The 18,551-nt window shown below is 39.9% G+C and overlaps 1 protein-coding gene across 2 annotated transcripts in view; it reads left to right on the forward strand.

The window, feature by feature from the left end:
• Window positions 1-18,551, forward strand: part of tmem63c (transmembrane protein 63C) — a 46,544-nt gene that overhangs the window by 25,500 nt on the left and 2,493 nt on the right. For both annotated transcript variants that reach the window (XM_047346083.1, XM_047346082.1), the window contains exons 4-22: window positions 2,974-3,061; window positions 5,160-5,197; window positions 6,216-6,358; window positions 8,455-8,506; window positions 8,603-8,711; window positions 10,511-10,584; window positions 10,679-10,759; window positions 10,831-10,951; window positions 11,116-11,249; window positions 11,373-11,495; window positions 14,262-14,415; window positions 14,496-14,602; window positions 15,120-15,206; window positions 15,331-15,396; window positions 16,035-16,197; window positions 16,279-16,384; window positions 17,001-17,168; window positions 17,262-17,374; window positions 17,457-17,531. In XM_047346083.1, coding sequence (XP_047202039.1) covers window positions 2,974-3,061; window positions 5,160-5,197; window positions 6,216-6,358; window positions 8,455-8,506; window positions 8,603-8,711; window positions 10,511-10,584; window positions 10,679-10,759; window positions 10,831-10,951; window positions 11,116-11,249; window positions 11,373-11,495; window positions 14,262-14,415; window positions 14,496-14,602; window positions 15,120-15,206; window positions 15,331-15,396; window positions 16,035-16,197; window positions 16,279-16,384; window positions 17,001-17,168; window positions 17,262-17,374; window positions 17,457-17,531 — 2,002 coding nt within the window. The remainder of the gene's footprint in view (window positions 1-2,973; window positions 3,062-5,159; window positions 5,198-6,215; window positions 6,359-8,454; window positions 8,507-8,602; window positions 8,712-10,510; window positions 10,585-10,678; window positions 10,760-10,830; window positions 10,952-11,115; window positions 11,250-11,372; window positions 11,496-14,261; window positions 14,416-14,495; window positions 14,603-15,119; window positions 15,207-15,330; window positions 15,397-16,034; window positions 16,198-16,278; window positions 16,385-17,000; window positions 17,169-17,261; window positions 17,375-17,456; window positions 17,532-18,551) is intronic.

Raw genomic sequence — 18,551 nt, forward strand, 5'->3', positions numbered from 1 at the left:
TTCCAAGATGTCTGTAACTGATGTTGCCCTATCTGACCACTTTTCTGTTATTTTTGAAAGCATCATCTGCTATGACTCAGTTTGCCTAAGAGATATGATAAGAAAACGCATCTTTAAGGACGGTGCGGCTGAAACCTTTAACCAGATTTACTCTTCTACCTCCACTTTGCCCTGTAACATTGTAGATGAGCTGGTAGATAACTTTCATTCTAAAATCTCAGACATCATTGATTCAATTGCTCCAATTAAAGTGAAAGTCGTCTCTGGGAAGAAAATGTCTCTGCGGAGAAGTGCTCCACCAGTCAGAAGTGAAAGAAAGGAGTGTCTAAAAGCTGAACGCAGGTGGAGAAAGACTGGACTCCAGGTTCACTATATTATCTATAAAGAGAAACTATACAGATATAAGGTACAAGTGAAAAATGCAAGAGAATCTTTCTTTTCTGAGATCATCAGCAAAAACATTAACAATGCTCGTGCATTATTTGTCACGGTCGACAGGTTAACAAACCCTCCTGTAACTGTAGCATCTGAACTCCACTCTACCAGGGCCTGCAATGAATTTGCTAAATTCTTTACTGAAAAAACCCAAAAGACCAGAGAGGCAGTCAGCACATCCACATCAACTCCAGTACCAATGTTGTCTCCAACTAGAACTGATTTTGACAAAATTTCCCAATTTCACCAAATAAATGACAAAAATTTAGAAGAAATCGTACACCAGCTAAGCTCTTCTTCCTGCTGTCTCGATGTTTTACCCACAGCTTTCCTTAAGAAAGCTTTGCCTGTAATAACATCTGATTTAACACAAATAATAAACACGTCCCTTTTGTCAGCTGTTTTCCCCCAGGCCCTAAAAACAGCAATTATCAAACCTCTATTGAAAAAGAGCAACTTGGACAAGCTGCTACTACAGAACTACAGGCCTATATCAAACCTCCCCTTCATCAGTAAGATTATTGAAAAAGCTGCGTTCCAGCAGTTAAACAACTTCCTAACAACGACCAACCGCTTCGATGTCTTCCAGTCAGACTTCTGTACTCACCACAGTACAGAGACTGCTCTTGTCAAGGTGTTCAATGACATCCGTATAAATGCAGACTGTGGAAGAACCACAGTGCTGGTATTATTGGACCTTAGTGCAGCATTTGGCACTGTTGATCACTCCATTTTATTAGAGCGCCTGGAAAACTGGGTCGGCCTTTCTGGTACAGCACTCAACTGGTTTAAATCCTACTTGAAGGACAGGGACTTTTTTGTGTCAGTAGGTAACTTTACACCAGAGACCACAAAAAAATCACATGTGGCGTTCCCCAAGGGTCCATCTTAGGGCTCCTCCTATTCAATATCTACATGCTCCCCCTAACTCAGACTTTAATATACAACAACGTAAGTTATCATAACCATTCAGGCGACACACAGCTATACGATGTCACCAGGTGATCATGAACCCATTCAAGCACTGGGTAAATGCTTAGAAGAAATCAATGCATGGATGGGCTTAAATTTTCTTCAGCTGAATCAAAACAAAACTGAAGTAATAATCTTTTGACCAAAGGAAGAGCGTTTAAAAGTTAGCACACAGCTTCAGTTAATACAGCTAGAAACCACCAGTCAGGCTCGAAACCTGGGTGTAGTGATGGACTCAGACCTGAACCTTCAGAGGCACATAAAGTAAGTAACAAGGTCGGCCTTCTATCACCTAAAGAACATCTCCAGGATTAAAGGACTAATGTCTCAGCAGGACATTGAAAAACTAATTCATGTGTTCATCTTTAGTAGAATTGATTACTGCAACGGTGTCTTCACAGGTCTGCCTAAAAAGTTGATCAGACAGCTGCAGTTGATCCAGAACGCTGCTGCTCACTAGAACTAAGAAAGTGGAGCACATCACCCCGGTTCTAAAGTCCCTACACTGGCTCCCTGTAGCTCAGAGAATAGACTTTAAAATACTTCTGTTAGTCTATAAATCACTGAATGGCTTAGCACCAAAATACATAACAGACTTGTTGTCAGTGTATCAACCACCCAGACCTCTCAGGTCTTCTGGCTCAAATCTACTCTGCATACCCAGAACCAGAACCAAACATGGAGAAGCAGCTTTTAGTTCTTATGCTCCACTAATCTGGAATAAACTGCCAGAAAACTGTAAAAGCGCCGAAACCCTAAGTTGCTTTAAATCAAGATTAAAAACTTATTTGTTTAGAGTGGCCTTTGAATGCGTTATTTAAACATTATTAGTTACGTTTTCAGTCCAATTTTCCTTTCATTTTCTTATCCATCATTCTATTCTCCTTATTTTTTTTAATTACCTCTGTTGTTTTATTTTCTGTATCATTGTAATGTTTTTCCTTATGTACAGCACGTTGAATGCCTTGTTGCTGAAAAGTGCTATATAAATAAACTTGACTTGACTTGACTATAAGTACCTTAAATCATAAAGCTTGTCGTCTACAAAAACAAAGAAATGTTTGGGGCTATTTTTAGCTGCATATTGATCTTTTGAGTTTCCACTATAACTGGAGATTCAATGCATTAGTACATTTTATTTATTCTCTTTTAATTGGTGTAGACTGAGTAAAACCAAAAACATTAAGGATTATTCTTATTACTAAAAAGGTGTGATCAACATATACACAAACGTCCACTGTTCAGTCAGTATCTGAATATGATTTAAGGTTGTGAAATGAGTCTGCCCTATAGGTTTTCCTCAACTAATCCTGCGTCATGGGCTTGATTAGTTCTGCCAGACCGGTGGCAGCTTCGCAGCCCTCGGGGGCAGGCAGCAGCCCTCACTTATTGTAATTGAATTACGCTGCCTAATTTGACATTCTGGTGAACACTCAGCGGTGAAGCCTGAAGACTGATATCCACTGATTCCTAAGCCTCTGGTACACTGTGTTTGCTTTTTGGTGCACTGATAAGGTCATAAGTGACGATTAAAAATGTTATTTTGTTCCTTCTTGTCCCCCTCAGTCTTACATCCCTGTTTTATGGAGAACCGAGTGAAAAAGAGAAGTCTCCCTCAGAGTCCAGCCCCTCAGACTCTGAGACAAAGGACATGGTGAGTTTTAGAAAAATTATTCATGATGAAACTAAAATCAAAATACCCATTTTACTACAGAACCTGCGGTACAATAGATTGGTTTTCTCTTTGAGATGCCTCAAAAGAAATAACTGAAGAAGACATTTAATTTATTAAAAGATTATTAGAAAGCTTTCATAGGAACAACAAACTCATAATTATCATCTAAGAAGTTATTGCTGGGTCGCTAAATGAAGGTAATCTCTTTTCTATTTTAGACGTTTCTTGATTTTATTGCTAACAAGAAAAAAATAAAACCAATATAAAACTAGATTTACCTCACGTGTGCTTTTCCTGTTGTCACAACAGAACGAGTTTAAGGGTGTGTATGTGTGGGTGTGTGTGCATGTGGTTGTGTTTGTGAGTACTTTTCCAAAGTGTTTCTACCCCTTGCAATTTTTCTCATTTCTTTAAAGGTACAGTTGCAACGTTTTATCTGACACACTAACACAAAGTAGTGCATAGTTTAAAGTGGTAGGAACATGACATACAGTATGTCACTAAGCATGAAACATGTTTTACATATTAAAATCGGAAAAGTGTGGCTTGCATTAGTATTTAAGTTTTCACATATAGCATTTTGCATGTGGGTCAGTATAAATTTGCTCTCATCTGACCAGAACAGCTACTTCTAAAAGTTTGTGCCAGGTGGTATGTCTGTGAGATGTATAAATCATGGAATAACAACTTTTTAATCTAAACTGGCTTTAAACATCTGCACAACTTTATCCCTGACATATCTACTGTGTTTCTTGGTCTATGTGATGCTTTTTGTTCACTAATGTCCTCTAACAAACTTCTGGGGCTTTTAAAGAACAGCTGAATTTATACTGAGATTAAATTACACACAGATGGACGCTATTTACTAATTACGTGATGCATGTTGGTCCATCAGACAAAATACTAAAAAAATACATTGAAATATATATTTGTAATGTCACAAAATATGATGTCCAATGGGTATGATGCTTTAGCAAGGCACTGTCATAAAACATGTGTTCTTTTTATTATTTGCTGCTTAGCATTTGTTTTTTTTTATAATAGTTTCCTTAAATTAAATTCAGACTGACCCAATGATTGAGTAAAAAAACTAAGGTCTCTGTTTCAGCCTTGAGATGTTGTCTTTGTACTTTTTCAAGTAAATATAAGTTATGCAGAGTTTTAATTGATCTAATTAGTTTTTAATTGCTTTCTTTAAAACATGTAAGCAGAATTGTGACAATCCAAATCCGGGCAATTTCCCTCTGAATCACAGCACATTTGATCATCTATTTAGTGTTATAAAATAAATTGAACAAATGCAGAGTAAAAAAGTACTTTCTCATTTTTCCATGTACTTCTGTCATGGTGCATAACCCAGTTTGCAGAAGCTCATGGACACCATCCAATGACAAATTTGTGTTACTTGAACCCTATCAGACCGTCAGGAGTGTGAAAGTTTAGCACTAACTTGATGTTCAAAAAAAAGAGTAAAACTGATTCATGCAATAAGTGGCCCTGCTTCCCTACAGCACCACTACCTTAGAGTCAGTAAAACTATAATTGGAATAAACAAATGTGATTGAATGAGGGGGTGACTGGTGGATTCCAGCCATCATCACTCTGCACAATATTTTTAAGAAGTACTATCATTACCAATACCAAAGATACTGCACAGACGAGCAGTCTCACACAGGTTTATTTACAGTAATTACACCAATGTGTCACAGTTAATTTGCTGAATCTATTTTCATGCCTGAAGACTGCTGCATGCTAAGTTTTTCATAATGAGGACCAGTTTGCCCAAGATGGCGCGGCCCCAACTGTTTGGATCGTGACTCAGCCGAACTGTCTGTGACTCCCTGTGACACCTGTGTGACAGACTGAGGTCACTCCCTGCTTGTTTATAACACAAGTCAAAGAGTCAGACAGGAGGGCCCACACAAATCCGAGGCGGCAGTAAACTGATTGCAGCGCCAGCCTAGACCCATTAAATCTCCATTTCTGTGTCACCCTGCAGACCTCATGCAGAGCGCCCGCATGTTGCTCATGTAGCGTGTTGTTTGTCATCTGTTTTATGATTCTCTTCTCATTCCAGGGCTTCTGCTCATGGCTTTCATCTCTTTACCATATGAAGTAAGTTAACACGCAGAAATGCGTTCTGAAATTATTTTTATCCCCCTCTGATCTCAGCTGAAGCCTCTTTTTGCAGCTAAGTGAACCAGTCTGGGCTCATGTGGATTTCTGCTGCTCAGGTCTGACTGCAAATTGGCTGTTTTAGCCTGTAAAACTGTCATGGTATCCATGTTTTCAACAGTATTGTGGTGGCATTTGGGTGCTGCTGTTTTTAGCTTCCATGTCAGCCAGGGATCTCTAGGGAAGAACAAACCCACCCTGAGAGTTCGCAATGTGTGGGCTGCATTCAGACCAGCATGCACTGCTTACCTTTTCTTCCTCATGTCTCACTGGGTTTCCTGCCCCGTAATACATTAACTAATCTTCTACCAACTAACCGCTGTCATTTAACTAAGTATTAGGGCCAGTGTTTTACTCCTGTTGACTTTGAATCTGCAGATAGGTTTATTTGTCCAGGTTAATTGCTTACAAAGCGCTAGATTTGGATCACTAATTGCATCTGCATTGGCAGTATTTAATATGCGTGAAATGGCTCCATGCCCAAGGGTAGCATAGCTTAGACTCTAAGCCTTAGAGCGTACCACAAGCTCTCCAAACATTATTTTGTTAAGCATTAGCAGAGTTTTTTTTTTTTTACCTGTGCTGAACTTGCTTATGATGGCACACTGCTTGATGACTCAGCAAGGGGGCTTATGTGGGAAATTATTCTGTTTTCTTCTTCTTTTTTTCAAAAAATAGCAGCATATTTGGTTTTGCTCACAGAATTAAGACTTGATTGGTTTTCAATGAACTATTTTCATGTGGGCCAACCTGTATGTACTGGTCAAACCTGGACTGTATGCTGATTACAGATTATTTTCATCATTAAAACACCGTTTGAGTGTGTGTATCTGTATGTGGCGAACTTTATCTTTGTTAAAGCAGAAGCAGGTTGAAGACCTCTCTCTTCGTCTTGAAGAGTTTGTATTTTGGGAGTGAGTTTTCCCATTTTCATTTATATTTTTTTGTTTGTGTGCAGGGATGAGGAGATCCGCAGCAAATGCGGCATCGACGCAGTCACGTACCTGTCCTTCCAGCGACACATTATGCTTCTCATGACGGTGGTTTCCCTGCTGTCTTTGGCTGTAATCCTGCCGGTCAACTTCTCGGGGAACCTCCAGGGTATGATGGACTCAGGAAACAGTAAAATCTGAGAGAACAAGAGGCTGGATCACAAACAAAAACCCAATCTCACTTAGTTTAACTAACACACCAAAGCTTTTAGTTGTACAGTGTCCTGCAAAAGGATTCATCTTCAACTTTTTCATATTTTGTCATGTTACAACACACAGTATCCAAACAAAGTACCGCTAAAAATGTGGCATACATTGGGATTCTGTCCCTTTTACTCTGGTACCCCTAAATTAAAATCCAGTGCAAACAATTGCTCTCAACCCCCACCCAATAGACTCCACCTTTGTCTAGTTTATCTAATGTTAAATAAAGCTGTTATTTGAATTCCTAAGAGTTTTGTTAGAGAACATTAGTGAACAAAAAGCATCATGAAGACCAAGGAACATAGCAGAATAAAGATATAAAGACGTATAAAGCAAGGCTAGGTTATTAAACAATCCCCCAAGCTTTGAACATCTCACAGAGTTCTGTTTAGTTCTGTGGCTCCCAACCCTGCTCCTCAAGGCCCACGGTCCTGCATGTTTTAGGTGTCTCCTTGCTGCTACACACCTGACTTAAATAACTGGGTTATTACCAGGCTGCAGCAGCACTTGATGGTATACAAAGAAGGTCATGCAATCATTTGAATCAGGTGTACTGGAACAGAGACGCATTTAAAACATGCAGGACAGGGGGCCCTGTAGACCAGGGTTGGGAACCACTGATTTAGTTCATCATCTGAAATTAGAAAGAGTATGGTAACACTGCAAAGCTTCCAATATATGGCCATCCACAATTTACTAAGGAAGCAGCCAGGACGTCTATCATAGCTCTGGATGAGCTACAGAGATCTACAGCTCAGGTGGGAGAATCTTTTTGCAGAACAACTATGAGTTGTACACCTCTCAAATCTGGTCTTAATGGAGCAGCAATAAGAAAGTCATATGAATCCTTATTTAACACAAGCCGTGTAAGTGACACCAATGCTGTACATCACCCTGAACACACAATCACCACCATAAAACATTGTGGTAGCAGCATTATGCTGTGGGAATGCTGTGGGGATTCTTCAACAGCCGGTCAAAGTTGATGGGAGGGTGTATGAAGCTAAATGCAGGGCAACCCTGGAAGAAAATCTCAAATATTTTTGTAGCCTCTAGGTGTTGAGGGATTAGTTTCCAACAGGAAAATGAGTCTACACATAAATGTATTATGTATTAAGAAGTCAAGACACAAACCCAACTGACATCCTTTGGCAAAACTTTAAAATTACAGTTTATAGGTTATCCCCATCCAATCTGGGTGAATTTAAGCTTTATTGTAAAGAGGAATTTGTGACAAATTCAGTTTCTAAATATACCCTGTATAATTGCAATGAAAAGTGTTTCTACAAAGTGCTGACTTAGGTGGATGAATACAAATACGGCTCACACTTTTCAGATTATTAGTTATAACATTTTTAAATTGTGTATCAATTTCCTTCCTCTTCACAATTAGGGACAACTTTGTGTTGCTCTATCATATAAAATGCCTGTTTTACACAAGGACAAGGATAATTAAAACTTAAAATAAAGATCTGCACTTTATACAATGGGAGGTTTTTACATACTAGTGTCAAGGCACGTCAGGCTGTTAGAATAGAAACTGTTTCATTTCCTACTAATGCACACAGGCAGGTGTTAGGAGAGTGTTGATGCATATCAGCTGCTAAATAGCAACAGAAATCCTTTCTGGCAGCTCTGTTTTGTATTTTGTAGGAAGCGTTGAGAAAGCTTTTCCACAACAGGATGACGGCAGGGATCTTTTATGGGTTCTGTGAGGAACTGGGCTGTTCGCGGAAACCTTTTCAAAAACTACTGGTTGTCATCTAACAGACCGTTGCGTCACCCTCAATTAAATAAACCAGTGCAGGCTGCCATAGCAACGGCAAACAAAGGCTGGCCCGAATTAAACCAAAATAGTCAGACGTGGCTGACTTTTGACGCTTTGTGTAAAATTTATGTAGATGAACATGACTTTGCTTTAATTGTGCCTTGCCCTGCAGACAAGAGTAGTGGGATTTTCCTTGAACTCATGACCAAACTGACGTGTGATTATTTCTACAGGAGACAGTCCCGAAGACTTTGGAAGAACAACACTGGCTAATGTTAGCGCAAAGTAAGCGAAAGACAGCAGGGATGACATCAAATCTCATGAAACAAACCAGAGCCATTAAAGAAGTGGCTGTAAATGTGTTGTTTGTGTGCTTCAAAGGGACAGCTTTCTTTGGCTGCACAGCGTCTTTGCTCTGGTTTACTTTATCATCACTCTGTTGTCTATGGCTCACCACTCGGCAAGGCTGGAACACCGAGAGGATGAGAAGGTCTGTTAGCATCACATTATTCTCTATAAGTACAAGTGCAGCACCAAAAACACTTTCTTTCTTTGCCTTCATTGTATTTGAGACCTAACTACATGGAAAACACAATTCTAGATTGGTTTCAGTGTAATCTGAATCTTCTATGGAGATGTAAGGCTATGTCAGATACCAGTGACCTTCAAAAACATTTAGTCTTATATTTCAAATAAGTCTGAAATAGTTACTATGTATTTCTCAGGGTTAGGATTTATTTAGAATTGACACAAAAATATCCACTTAGATGAGAGATTCCTTAAAAAATCAAATTTTTTAATGTCAGTCAGTCATTTTCTACCGCTTATTCCATAGTGGGTTGCGGGGAAGCTGGTGCCTATCTCCAGCAGTCTATGGGCGAGAGGCGGGGTACACCCTGGACAGGTTGCCAGTCCATCACAGGGCAACACACATACACAAATTCATTCATACACCTAAGGGCAATTTAGAGTGACCAATTAACCTAACTGGCATGTCTTTGGACTGTGGGAGGAAGCCGGAGTACCCGGTGAAAACCCACGCATGCACGGGAAGAACATGCAAACTCCATGCAGAAAGACCCTCGGCTGGGAATCGAACCCAGGACCTTCTTGCTGCAAGGCAACAGTGCTACCAATTGCGCCACCGTGCAGCCCTATTTTTTAATGTTTACCCTAAATTTTCTTTTCTTATACTTTCCCCGTTGTACACTGTAATTGCTCGTCCATCTTGCATTTTAGTTAATTATAGCACGAGAACAGCTGGTAGAGTAGTCAGCAAGTTGATGCAGTGGTTATGGCCGTAAATTCACCGAAAGGAGGTTGCCGCTCTTTACAGTGTGCCTCTTTGTGAGTTTGCATGTTCTCCCTGGGCTTGCGTGGGTTTTGGAGGCAGACATCTGTCTGTAGATATTTTGTCTGGTCGATTTAGAAAAAAAACAAAACAAGAAATGGTCTTGTTTTTAATCAAGATAAAAAAAACAAAAAAAGAACAAAACATACATAATGAATGTATTTAGACATGTACATTCAGAAAAAAAACATGGAAAAGGACAAACAACTAGAAAAAAAAAACACAAAAACACAAAATTAAAACACTAACTCCAAAGCAACATATTGCTGAAATTTGCCAAAAAGAATATAGAAAAAGACAATGACTTCACTGGAAAGATAAGTCTAAAATAGAAATATTTGAATACCTTAACAGAGTACATGTTTGATTTAAACCAAATGCTGCAGTTCAGGAAAATAACCTCATACCAGCTGCATAGCATGGAGCTGGAAGATTCATGGTTTTTGGATCCTTTGCAGCAGCAGGACCTAGTCAGCGTATCATCAAGGACTCCACCATGACTTTGGAATGGGAAAAAATGGAATGGGAGAGTCAAAGCACCAGATCGTAATTCCTCTGATGTGCTGTGGAATGATTTGAAACAGGATGCATTTGCAGGAAATCCCTGAAACATCTCACAGCTCAAACAATCTTTTGAAAGAACTTAATTAATTAATACTTAATGGTCTCCTAATTTTTTCACATGACTATATGTTATCATAAACTAAATGTTTTAATAAGGTACAGTTGTAAATACTGATGGATCACTAAAATGTTTGGACATTTTAGAGAGTGTCAAATTTCATCACTGCCATTGTGGCAGTACAAATCTGAAAAGTTAAACTCTAAAGACAATTTCTGTGGGACATTTTAATTTCTTTGTAACAAACATCATTTTATACCAGTAATGGTACATTCTCACCAGAACAGCTAAACTGGGTGTGTATTTCACGTTTCAGGCTTCAAGGACACTGATGATCACCTCCATACCCAGAGAGATCTCAGACCCAGAACTCATCACCAAGCACTTCCAGTACTCATTTTTCTTCAAGTTAAATACTTTATTTTGTTTATCCTTAAAATCTCCAAAAGGATTAATCATTTTTAAACATTTAACCTTTCACCAGCGAGGCCTACCCCAGTTGCACCGTCACCGACATCCGCTTCTGCTTCGATGTTCACAAACTGATGAAGCTGGACTTAGAAAGGTACTGTGAACTTTCATCAACTTTGATGGCATCATTTGTAAGTGGAGTAACACGGCTTGTGTATTTTGCAGGCGCAAGGCAATGAAAGGCAGGCTGTATTTTGCTACAAAGTCCCTAAAGGACAGGAAGGTCACTATCATGAGCCATCCGTGTGCTCAGATTTTCTGTTGCGACATATGTGGCTTTGAAAAGGTAGGTTTAATGAGCACTAATTGTACTATAGCCATTGCATAGGAAGAGTTTTACCACTGGAGGGCACTGCAATGCAAAATTAAGAGTGTCTCAGCAGTGCAAATGTAATAAAACTTTGTGATGACAGATACAGTTTCTGAAGTTTGCGGTATTATTTTCCGCAGGTAGATGCAGAACAGTACTACAGCGAATTAGAGGAAAAGCGCACAGATGAGTTCAATGCAGAGAAGCAGCGGATCACCATGAAGAGGCTGGGCATCGCCTTTGTGACTCTTAGAGATGAGAGGATGTCGGCTGTGTGAGTAATCCGGAGTATGACCCAGAGGTCCTCTCATCAGCTGGGAGTGACTGTATATTCATGCTCTCCTTACTGTTACTTTAAAGCACCAAGTCTTGCAGCAGCTCTTATTTCGTTTTCCAGCATCGTGAAGGACTACAGCCATGTGCGCTGTCACAGCAGACCCCAGCAGTCCAGCATCACTACTGTGGTGCAGTCGCATAGATGGGGCGTCAGCTACGCACCTGCTCCAAGTGACATTATCTGGTGAGTACCAGAAATACAGGACTTCTAGTATTCTAGACAAATTTTATGTGACAGCTTTACAAAAAGTAGTGCATAGTTGTAAAATGGAAGGAAAACATTGTTTTTAAAACTTTTTTGTAAATTAATCTTTGAAGAGTAGGGTATTCTGATACCCATAAATAAAAGTCAGTGTAGTGATTTAACTCCAGAAGGCCCCTGATAAGTAAATAGTTTCCACCTGTGTGAAATTCAATCTTAGCATAAATACAGCTCTTCAGAGAAGGCCTCAGATGTGTATTAGAGGACATTAGTCAACAAACAACATATTAAAGTCCAAGGAACAGAGCAGACAGGTCAGGGAGAAAGCTGTGGAGAGGATTTAAGCAGTAGTAGGTTAAAAACTATATCCGGGCCAGGGACCTCTTGCCGATTGAGTTTGTCCAGTCTTGGTGTAGGGTCGGGGTCTGTTGTAAGCACGGTGCTCGGTGGTATTTCCTCTGTTGTGCTTTTGAGCGGATGCTGGGGTGGCGTTGCGCAAGGCCCTTGGTGGGGGTGCTTGGAGTGGTGTTGTGTGTGAAACTGGCACTGTGTGGATGTGTCTTCATCAGCTTTTCAGGGGTGGAGCTCATCTGTGGGGGTGTGTCCCTGTTGCGAGGGGATTCATGGCATTTGGGTTTGGGGGCATGTGTTCGATATCTGTGTCCTGTTTGGGGGTGGCCCTGTGGGTAGATTCATGTTGGGATTCATGGAGGGTAAGGGACTCATGGGTTTGAGATCTTATTTCATTGGGGGGTTGGGACTGTTTCATCCTGGGACGGCTCTGTCTGTGGCCCAGATCTCCTCCATGTCTGTCTTGGGTTCAAGGGGTCCTTTTCAGTAACAATGCTGTTGTTATATAGGTTTCTGCAGGTGCACAAGCAATCCTCTAGGGTGTTATCTTGTATTCTCTTCACCCTTCTTTCTCTCCTATATTCTTTTCTCCTTCTTTCCCATTTTCCTTTTTGCCCTGCTTCTCTCACTTTCTTGCTTCTTCTTTTTTCTTTTCATTTATGTCTCCATGTCCATTGCAATTGAAATAATCCCAAAGCAGTTTCTAAAAAAGTTTCTTTTGTAAATACTAAGCAGCGCATTATAGCGTTAGCCATAATGCTCCATAAATCTGTTGGGCTGCTTCTTGGCAATCAGACAGCAATTCTGAGACAGGAAAAAAATAAAAAATAAAACAAAACTATACTCAAAGCTCTGAAAATCTTTCAGAAAACGCTTTTCAACCCATTATCTGAAAATTGCAAACCTACTATGACCTGGATATCCACCTAAAATGGATAACTTGAGCATTAAACACAGAAGCAGCCAAGATGCCTATGATAACTCTAAAGGAGCTACAGAGATCCACAACTCAGGTGGGAGAATCTGCTGACAAGACAACTATTTGTGCTGCAGCCCACAAATCTGACTTCGGATTTGAAAGCCAGAGTTGAAAGAAAGCTTTAAGAAATCACGTCATGTACTGGATATAGCAAACGAGGAAGAAGGTGCTCGGGTCAGATTAGACAAAATTTAAACTTTTTAGCCTACATGCAAAATGCCATGTTAAGTCTAGGCCTGACCCCAAACACAGCATCCCTGTGGTAAAATATGTTGGTGGCACCATTATGATGTGGGAAAGCATGGACAGGCATGCTAGTCAGGATTAACAGGTAGATGGATGGAAATAAATGCAGAGCAACCCTATAAGAAAACCTGTTAGAGGCTGCAAGCGAAACAACTTGAAACATACACCTGCTTTCAAATTCAATCTGACTCAGCATGATTTACAGTATTTTGCAAAAACAAATGGGCAAAAAAATATAGTTTCTAGAAAGTCGATACATTCCCCCACAAGATTTGCAGCTGTAATTGCAGCAGAGGTTGTAGCTAAATATAAATGCACACCACACTTGAATTTGTATTTGAAAAGAAATGTGATATGTATCATATGTATCATTATTTCATTCACATTATGCACATATTTGTGTTGGTCTGTGACATAAAATACCAGTAAAAATACACTGGCATTATTGATTTTGGAGGAGACAGAATGAAAAAAATATGTTTGAGAGGTATGAATACTTTAGATTTAATTTCAGCTTCTAGTTAAACACAGCCACCAGTATCCCCATAATCCACGTCACAAAGGTTTGCAGATCACACTTTGCCTTGTTCTCTGCATTCACCTGTTCTCTTTTGTCTGGTTCAACTCCATGATGTACTAACCTGTCCTAGCATGCACCACATAAATCCTTTTTGGCATAAACTCACAACAGATGTAATAATCTAACCTACTAGTCACTGTTGGAAGAAACTGGAGTACTCAAAGGAAACTCACAACAACACAGTTCTTAAGTCTAACACCTAATTTTCAGTGTTTCTCACGCAATTTGGAGACATTACCCCATAATCAGGCCTGACATTTTTGGCATATTTGGGACTCTGGGAAAGAAATATGAATCATCTAAAATGCAATCATCTCCGCTACCAGTCTTTGTATATGGAAAACTATCTTTTGGATGCATAGTTACTTTATGGAAATGACCGAAACAGGTGGTTAAATGTAATGTTTGTGAATGTCACAGAATCAGTACAGAGCTGTGCTTGCTTTTAACCTGCTCTTCTACATACAGCAGTGAAAACATCTTCACTTAAAATGAGCTGGTTAGTTAGCAGCACAGAGTTACCAACCCTTCTCTTTCTGCTGGATGTTCCCAAACTGAACCTCCATACCCCCCCTACTTCCCATATCACCAGGGAAAACCTGTCTGTCTGTGGCTCTCGCTGGTGGCTGCGATGTGTCCTTCTCAACATCCTCCTCTTCCTGCTGCTCTTCTTCTTCACCACTCCCACCATCATTGTGAACACCATGGACAAATTCAACGTCACGCGGCCTGTGGAAAGTTTGAGGGTCAGATATTTAAAGTATTCCAGAGATTTGTTTTGACCTCATTTTATCATGTTGAGTAACCATGTTTCTCTCCTCTACAGAGCCCAATTATTACCCAGTTCTTTCCGACCTTCCTGCTCTGGGTGTTCTCAGTGCTCCTGCCATTCATCGTCTATTACTCTGCCTTCTTTGAGTCCCACTGGACCAGGTATTCCCCTACCATCAACTTTCTTTTTCTCCTCTTCTAAATTGGAAGTTCTAGCACTTGTGTTCTTCAAACAGACACTTTATCTGTATCCGCTTGTCCTTTCTACTTATTATTTATTTTCCTTTACCCGCATAGTTTTTTTCCTCTCTCCCTCCTTGCTCTCAGTCTCCCCACTCTTATTCTGGGCAGGTTGTCATAGAGATCTTCATGAGAGAATAATGAGATGCACAGTGGTTGCCATGCGCCATTTATTTTTATTTTTTTTAACTGTGCACGTTGACAGGAGAAAGCCTTCATGCACCACCTATGAGCACAGTTTCTTTACATAACCACCCACACAAACACTTGTGTGAAGGCGTGATATGTGAAGGAGTGAATGCAAATCAACTATTTACTGGAGGGGGAAAATGCAGAATGAAACCAACAGAACCAAAACATGTAGTTTCAACTGAATGTATGTTTCTAAATGCATTATGTATGTTTTTTGGACTCAATGTACACTGGTGTGATATCTCAGATCAGTTGAGAACCAAGTGACGATGCACAAGTGTTTTTTGCTGCTGGTCTTCATGGTGATCATCCTTCCCTCACTTGGTCTGTCCAGGTAAAATTTCTGCAAAAACGCAAACAAAGCACACATTTATTTTATTACCTTTAATGCAATCTTCCATTTTTATCCCACTTTTTGATGCCTGCTAGATGTACTAATTTCTATCCATTTCCTGCAGTCTTGACCTCTTCTTCACTTGGCTGTTTGACATCAACTTTCTGGATGAGAAAGAGATCAAATTCCAGTAAGGGGTGTTTTTTTATTTAAATATCAAAGATCAAGGTCAAACTTTATTTATACTTTATAGCACATTGTAAACAACAATGCTGAACCAAAGTGCTTTACAAGCGAGACACGTATGCGTGCACAGACCTGAGTCATCTGATGTAAGATTGAAATATATGTTGATCGGCAAAATCTTATACACAAAATGACATGTTGAGGATTTTGCATAACAAGTTTTCTGGTATGAAACATATTCAGTGCATTTGGGCAGCATGGATGAGGAGTGCGACCCAAAGCTTAGTCAGTTATAGGGGAAAAAACCCAGGCATATCATAAAATGTTGCTGAGGTACATGCTAGGAGTTGTTGGGTATGCAAACTTGGCTCCATAATCCCAGCTCTGGGAATGCACATAGTCTGTAATCTTGGAGAATCGACTTGTATGAAGTGAAAGGAAACACTTAAAATTTTTGTTTTGAAAATTTTAGAAAAGTTAATAAAAAATTATTTTCATTTCACCATAATGCACAACCTCTTACATTCAATCCCAATTAAAAAAAATATAGCGTGATAAAGTCTGGAAACATTTTGATGGCTATACGTCTCTAAGCCATTACAACAATAAGTCATCTTTTTGATTGTTTTTTTTTTTCCATAGGTGTGTGTTTCTTCCTGACAACGGTGCATTCTTTGTAAACTACGTCATCACCTCAAGTCTTATCGGAACATCTATGGAGTTGCTTCGAATCCCGGCTCTGACGGTGTACGCGCTGCGGCTCTGCTTTGCCAAGTCCCAGGCTGAGAGAATACATGTGAAAAGGGTACACGGAATTTCTAAACTTATGTTTTTTGCCTGTAAAAATATCAAAAGCCTACTCAGTATAACCTTTTTATATGTGCAGAGTCAAGCTTATGAGTTCCAGTTTGGCCTGGAATATGCCTGGACCTTGTGTATCTTTGCTGTCAGTATGACCTACAGCATCACGTGTCCCATCATTACGCCCTTTGGTGAGTGACATGCAATTACTCTCTTGTATCATCATCTAACCCTCTTTTCTCAGCAGTTTTAGTTTCCCCATGCTCCCTGTTAGTCAATGTGTATGTGCAGGCTATTCTCATGCAGACTGTGTGAATATGCTGCTGCAGTCCCAGACACCCAGACAGAGTGAGCTGGAAGCCAGACGCCCACTCCACTCCTCTTTCAGCCCAGAGCTCACCAAACCTCTATTTACTTCTGCAGCCTGATCGGCAGTCCGAGCAGCTACTTTTTAAAAGACTAAACCTTGCTTTTACATAAGCTCTACATGCAGTTCTCACAAAGATGTTTTTTACAAACACTAGCAGTACTGTAAATGCACAATTCACAAAAAAGAATTTTATTTGCCAACCTTTACACTGTTCTTGGCTTTCTTAATCTCTTTCCAAGATTATCTGAATCATTCAGACATAGAAAGGCTCCTAAACCCACTGGATAAACTAGTGTTATATCTACTTTTTTTTTTTGTTAGTCATTCATTTTCTAGTTCACTGCTTTTTTTCCTTTATGGCGTCAAAATGGAAGGATGACTTCCACTTTGTTTGTTTTTGGAAACCCGGTGTCATTTCATTTTACTTGTCCCTCCAGGTCTGCTCTACATGATCTTGAAGCACATGGTTGATCGATACAACATTTACTACGCATACGTTCCCACCAAACTCAACCAGAAAATCCACAGAGCGGCCACCAGTCAGGTTATCGTGGCTCCAATCCTTGGCATGTTCTGGCTGCTCTTCTTCTCCGTGCTCAGATTAGGTGCTTCTTTTTTTTATGCAAAGATTATCCTTCTCTACAAATTATTGTTAAGGTACACTGATGTTATGCCTGTGTTGTTTTGAACTGTCACAGGTCCAAGGCATCCCATCACCTTGTTCACGTTAGTGTCTCTCATCTGCTGTATTGCCTGCTCCTTTTTCCGCATATGGCTTCGGAAAACAACAGACAAGTCAACAAGCTACCAGGTCTGCCCTGAATATTTAAAACTACTGCCATGTATTTCAATGTAAGAATTATTCTTTAAGCTCTTTATCATCTATATTTCAGATGTCTGATCAGCCAGCTGGAGAATCTTTCCCTGATGCAGACAGGAGCACAGTAACATCAACCACTGCCTCCAATGTACAGTACTTAATTTGTTTAAAAAAATGTTTTCCTGTGTTTCAAGCTTTAAAACTCTCTCTACTCATCTGCGACAGGCCTAATGAGCAGTTACACAACATGTGATCTTTTAAAATAATTATTAAAGTGACAGATGTTGGCTTTAATCATCCAAGGTTTCTGCATAACCCAGATCTTAAAATAATCTGTAAGTTGTTTTACATTTTGTTACAGCAAACATCAGTGTATTATTGAGATTTTGTGTAACACTAATAGAGTGTAGTTGGCTTTGTGTGGCATGCACGCACATTTAGCCTCTCTTACTCAATCATTTGTAGAACCACCTTTCACTGCAACTGAATTTGCCATTTTACTGTGAACATACATTTTCAAGTCTTTGATTCTGAATTGTATGTAGGTCTGGTCTCTGACTGGTGCAGTCATACACATGAATATTCATGTGTATGAATATTCAAGCATGATCTAAACCATTCCATTGTTGCTCTGGCTGTTTCTTTGTGGGTTTTGGCAGGGTTAACTTTACACCACACATGGCATTTTGCTTGTAGGCTTAAAGGTTTAATTATGGTGTTATGTGACCAGAGCACCTTCTTCCACATGTTTGCTGTCCCCTCCTACATGCCTTGTGGCAAACAGCAAACATGACATCCTATGACTTTCTTTCAACAGTGACTTTTTCTGTCACTCCTCTATAAAGGTCAGGTGTGTAGAGAGTATGACTAATACCTGTCATGTCAGCAGATTGTCCCATCTGAGCTGGTGATCTTTGCAGCTCCTCCAGAGTTACCATGGGCCTCTGGGCTGCTTCTCTGATTGATGCTCTCCTTGCCCATCTTGTGAGTTTAGGTGGAGGGCCATGTGTTAATTGATTTGCAGTTCTGCCATCCTCTTTCCCTTTCCAGGTGTCCTGTGTGATGTTCAAAGTTTGGTATATTCTTAAAACCTTAACCTGCTTCAAACTACTCCCTGACCTGTTTGCTGTGTTCAATTCAATTCAAATTCAATTCAAAAATACTTTAT

The sequence above is a fragment of the Girardinichthys multiradiatus genome, chromosome 19, assembly GCF_021462225.1.
Source record: "Girardinichthys multiradiatus isolate DD_20200921_A chromosome 19, DD_fGirMul_XY1, whole genome shotgun sequence".
Classification (NCBI taxonomy): Eukaryota; Metazoa; Chordata; class Actinopteri; order Cyprinodontiformes; family Goodeidae; genus Girardinichthys; species Girardinichthys multiradiatus.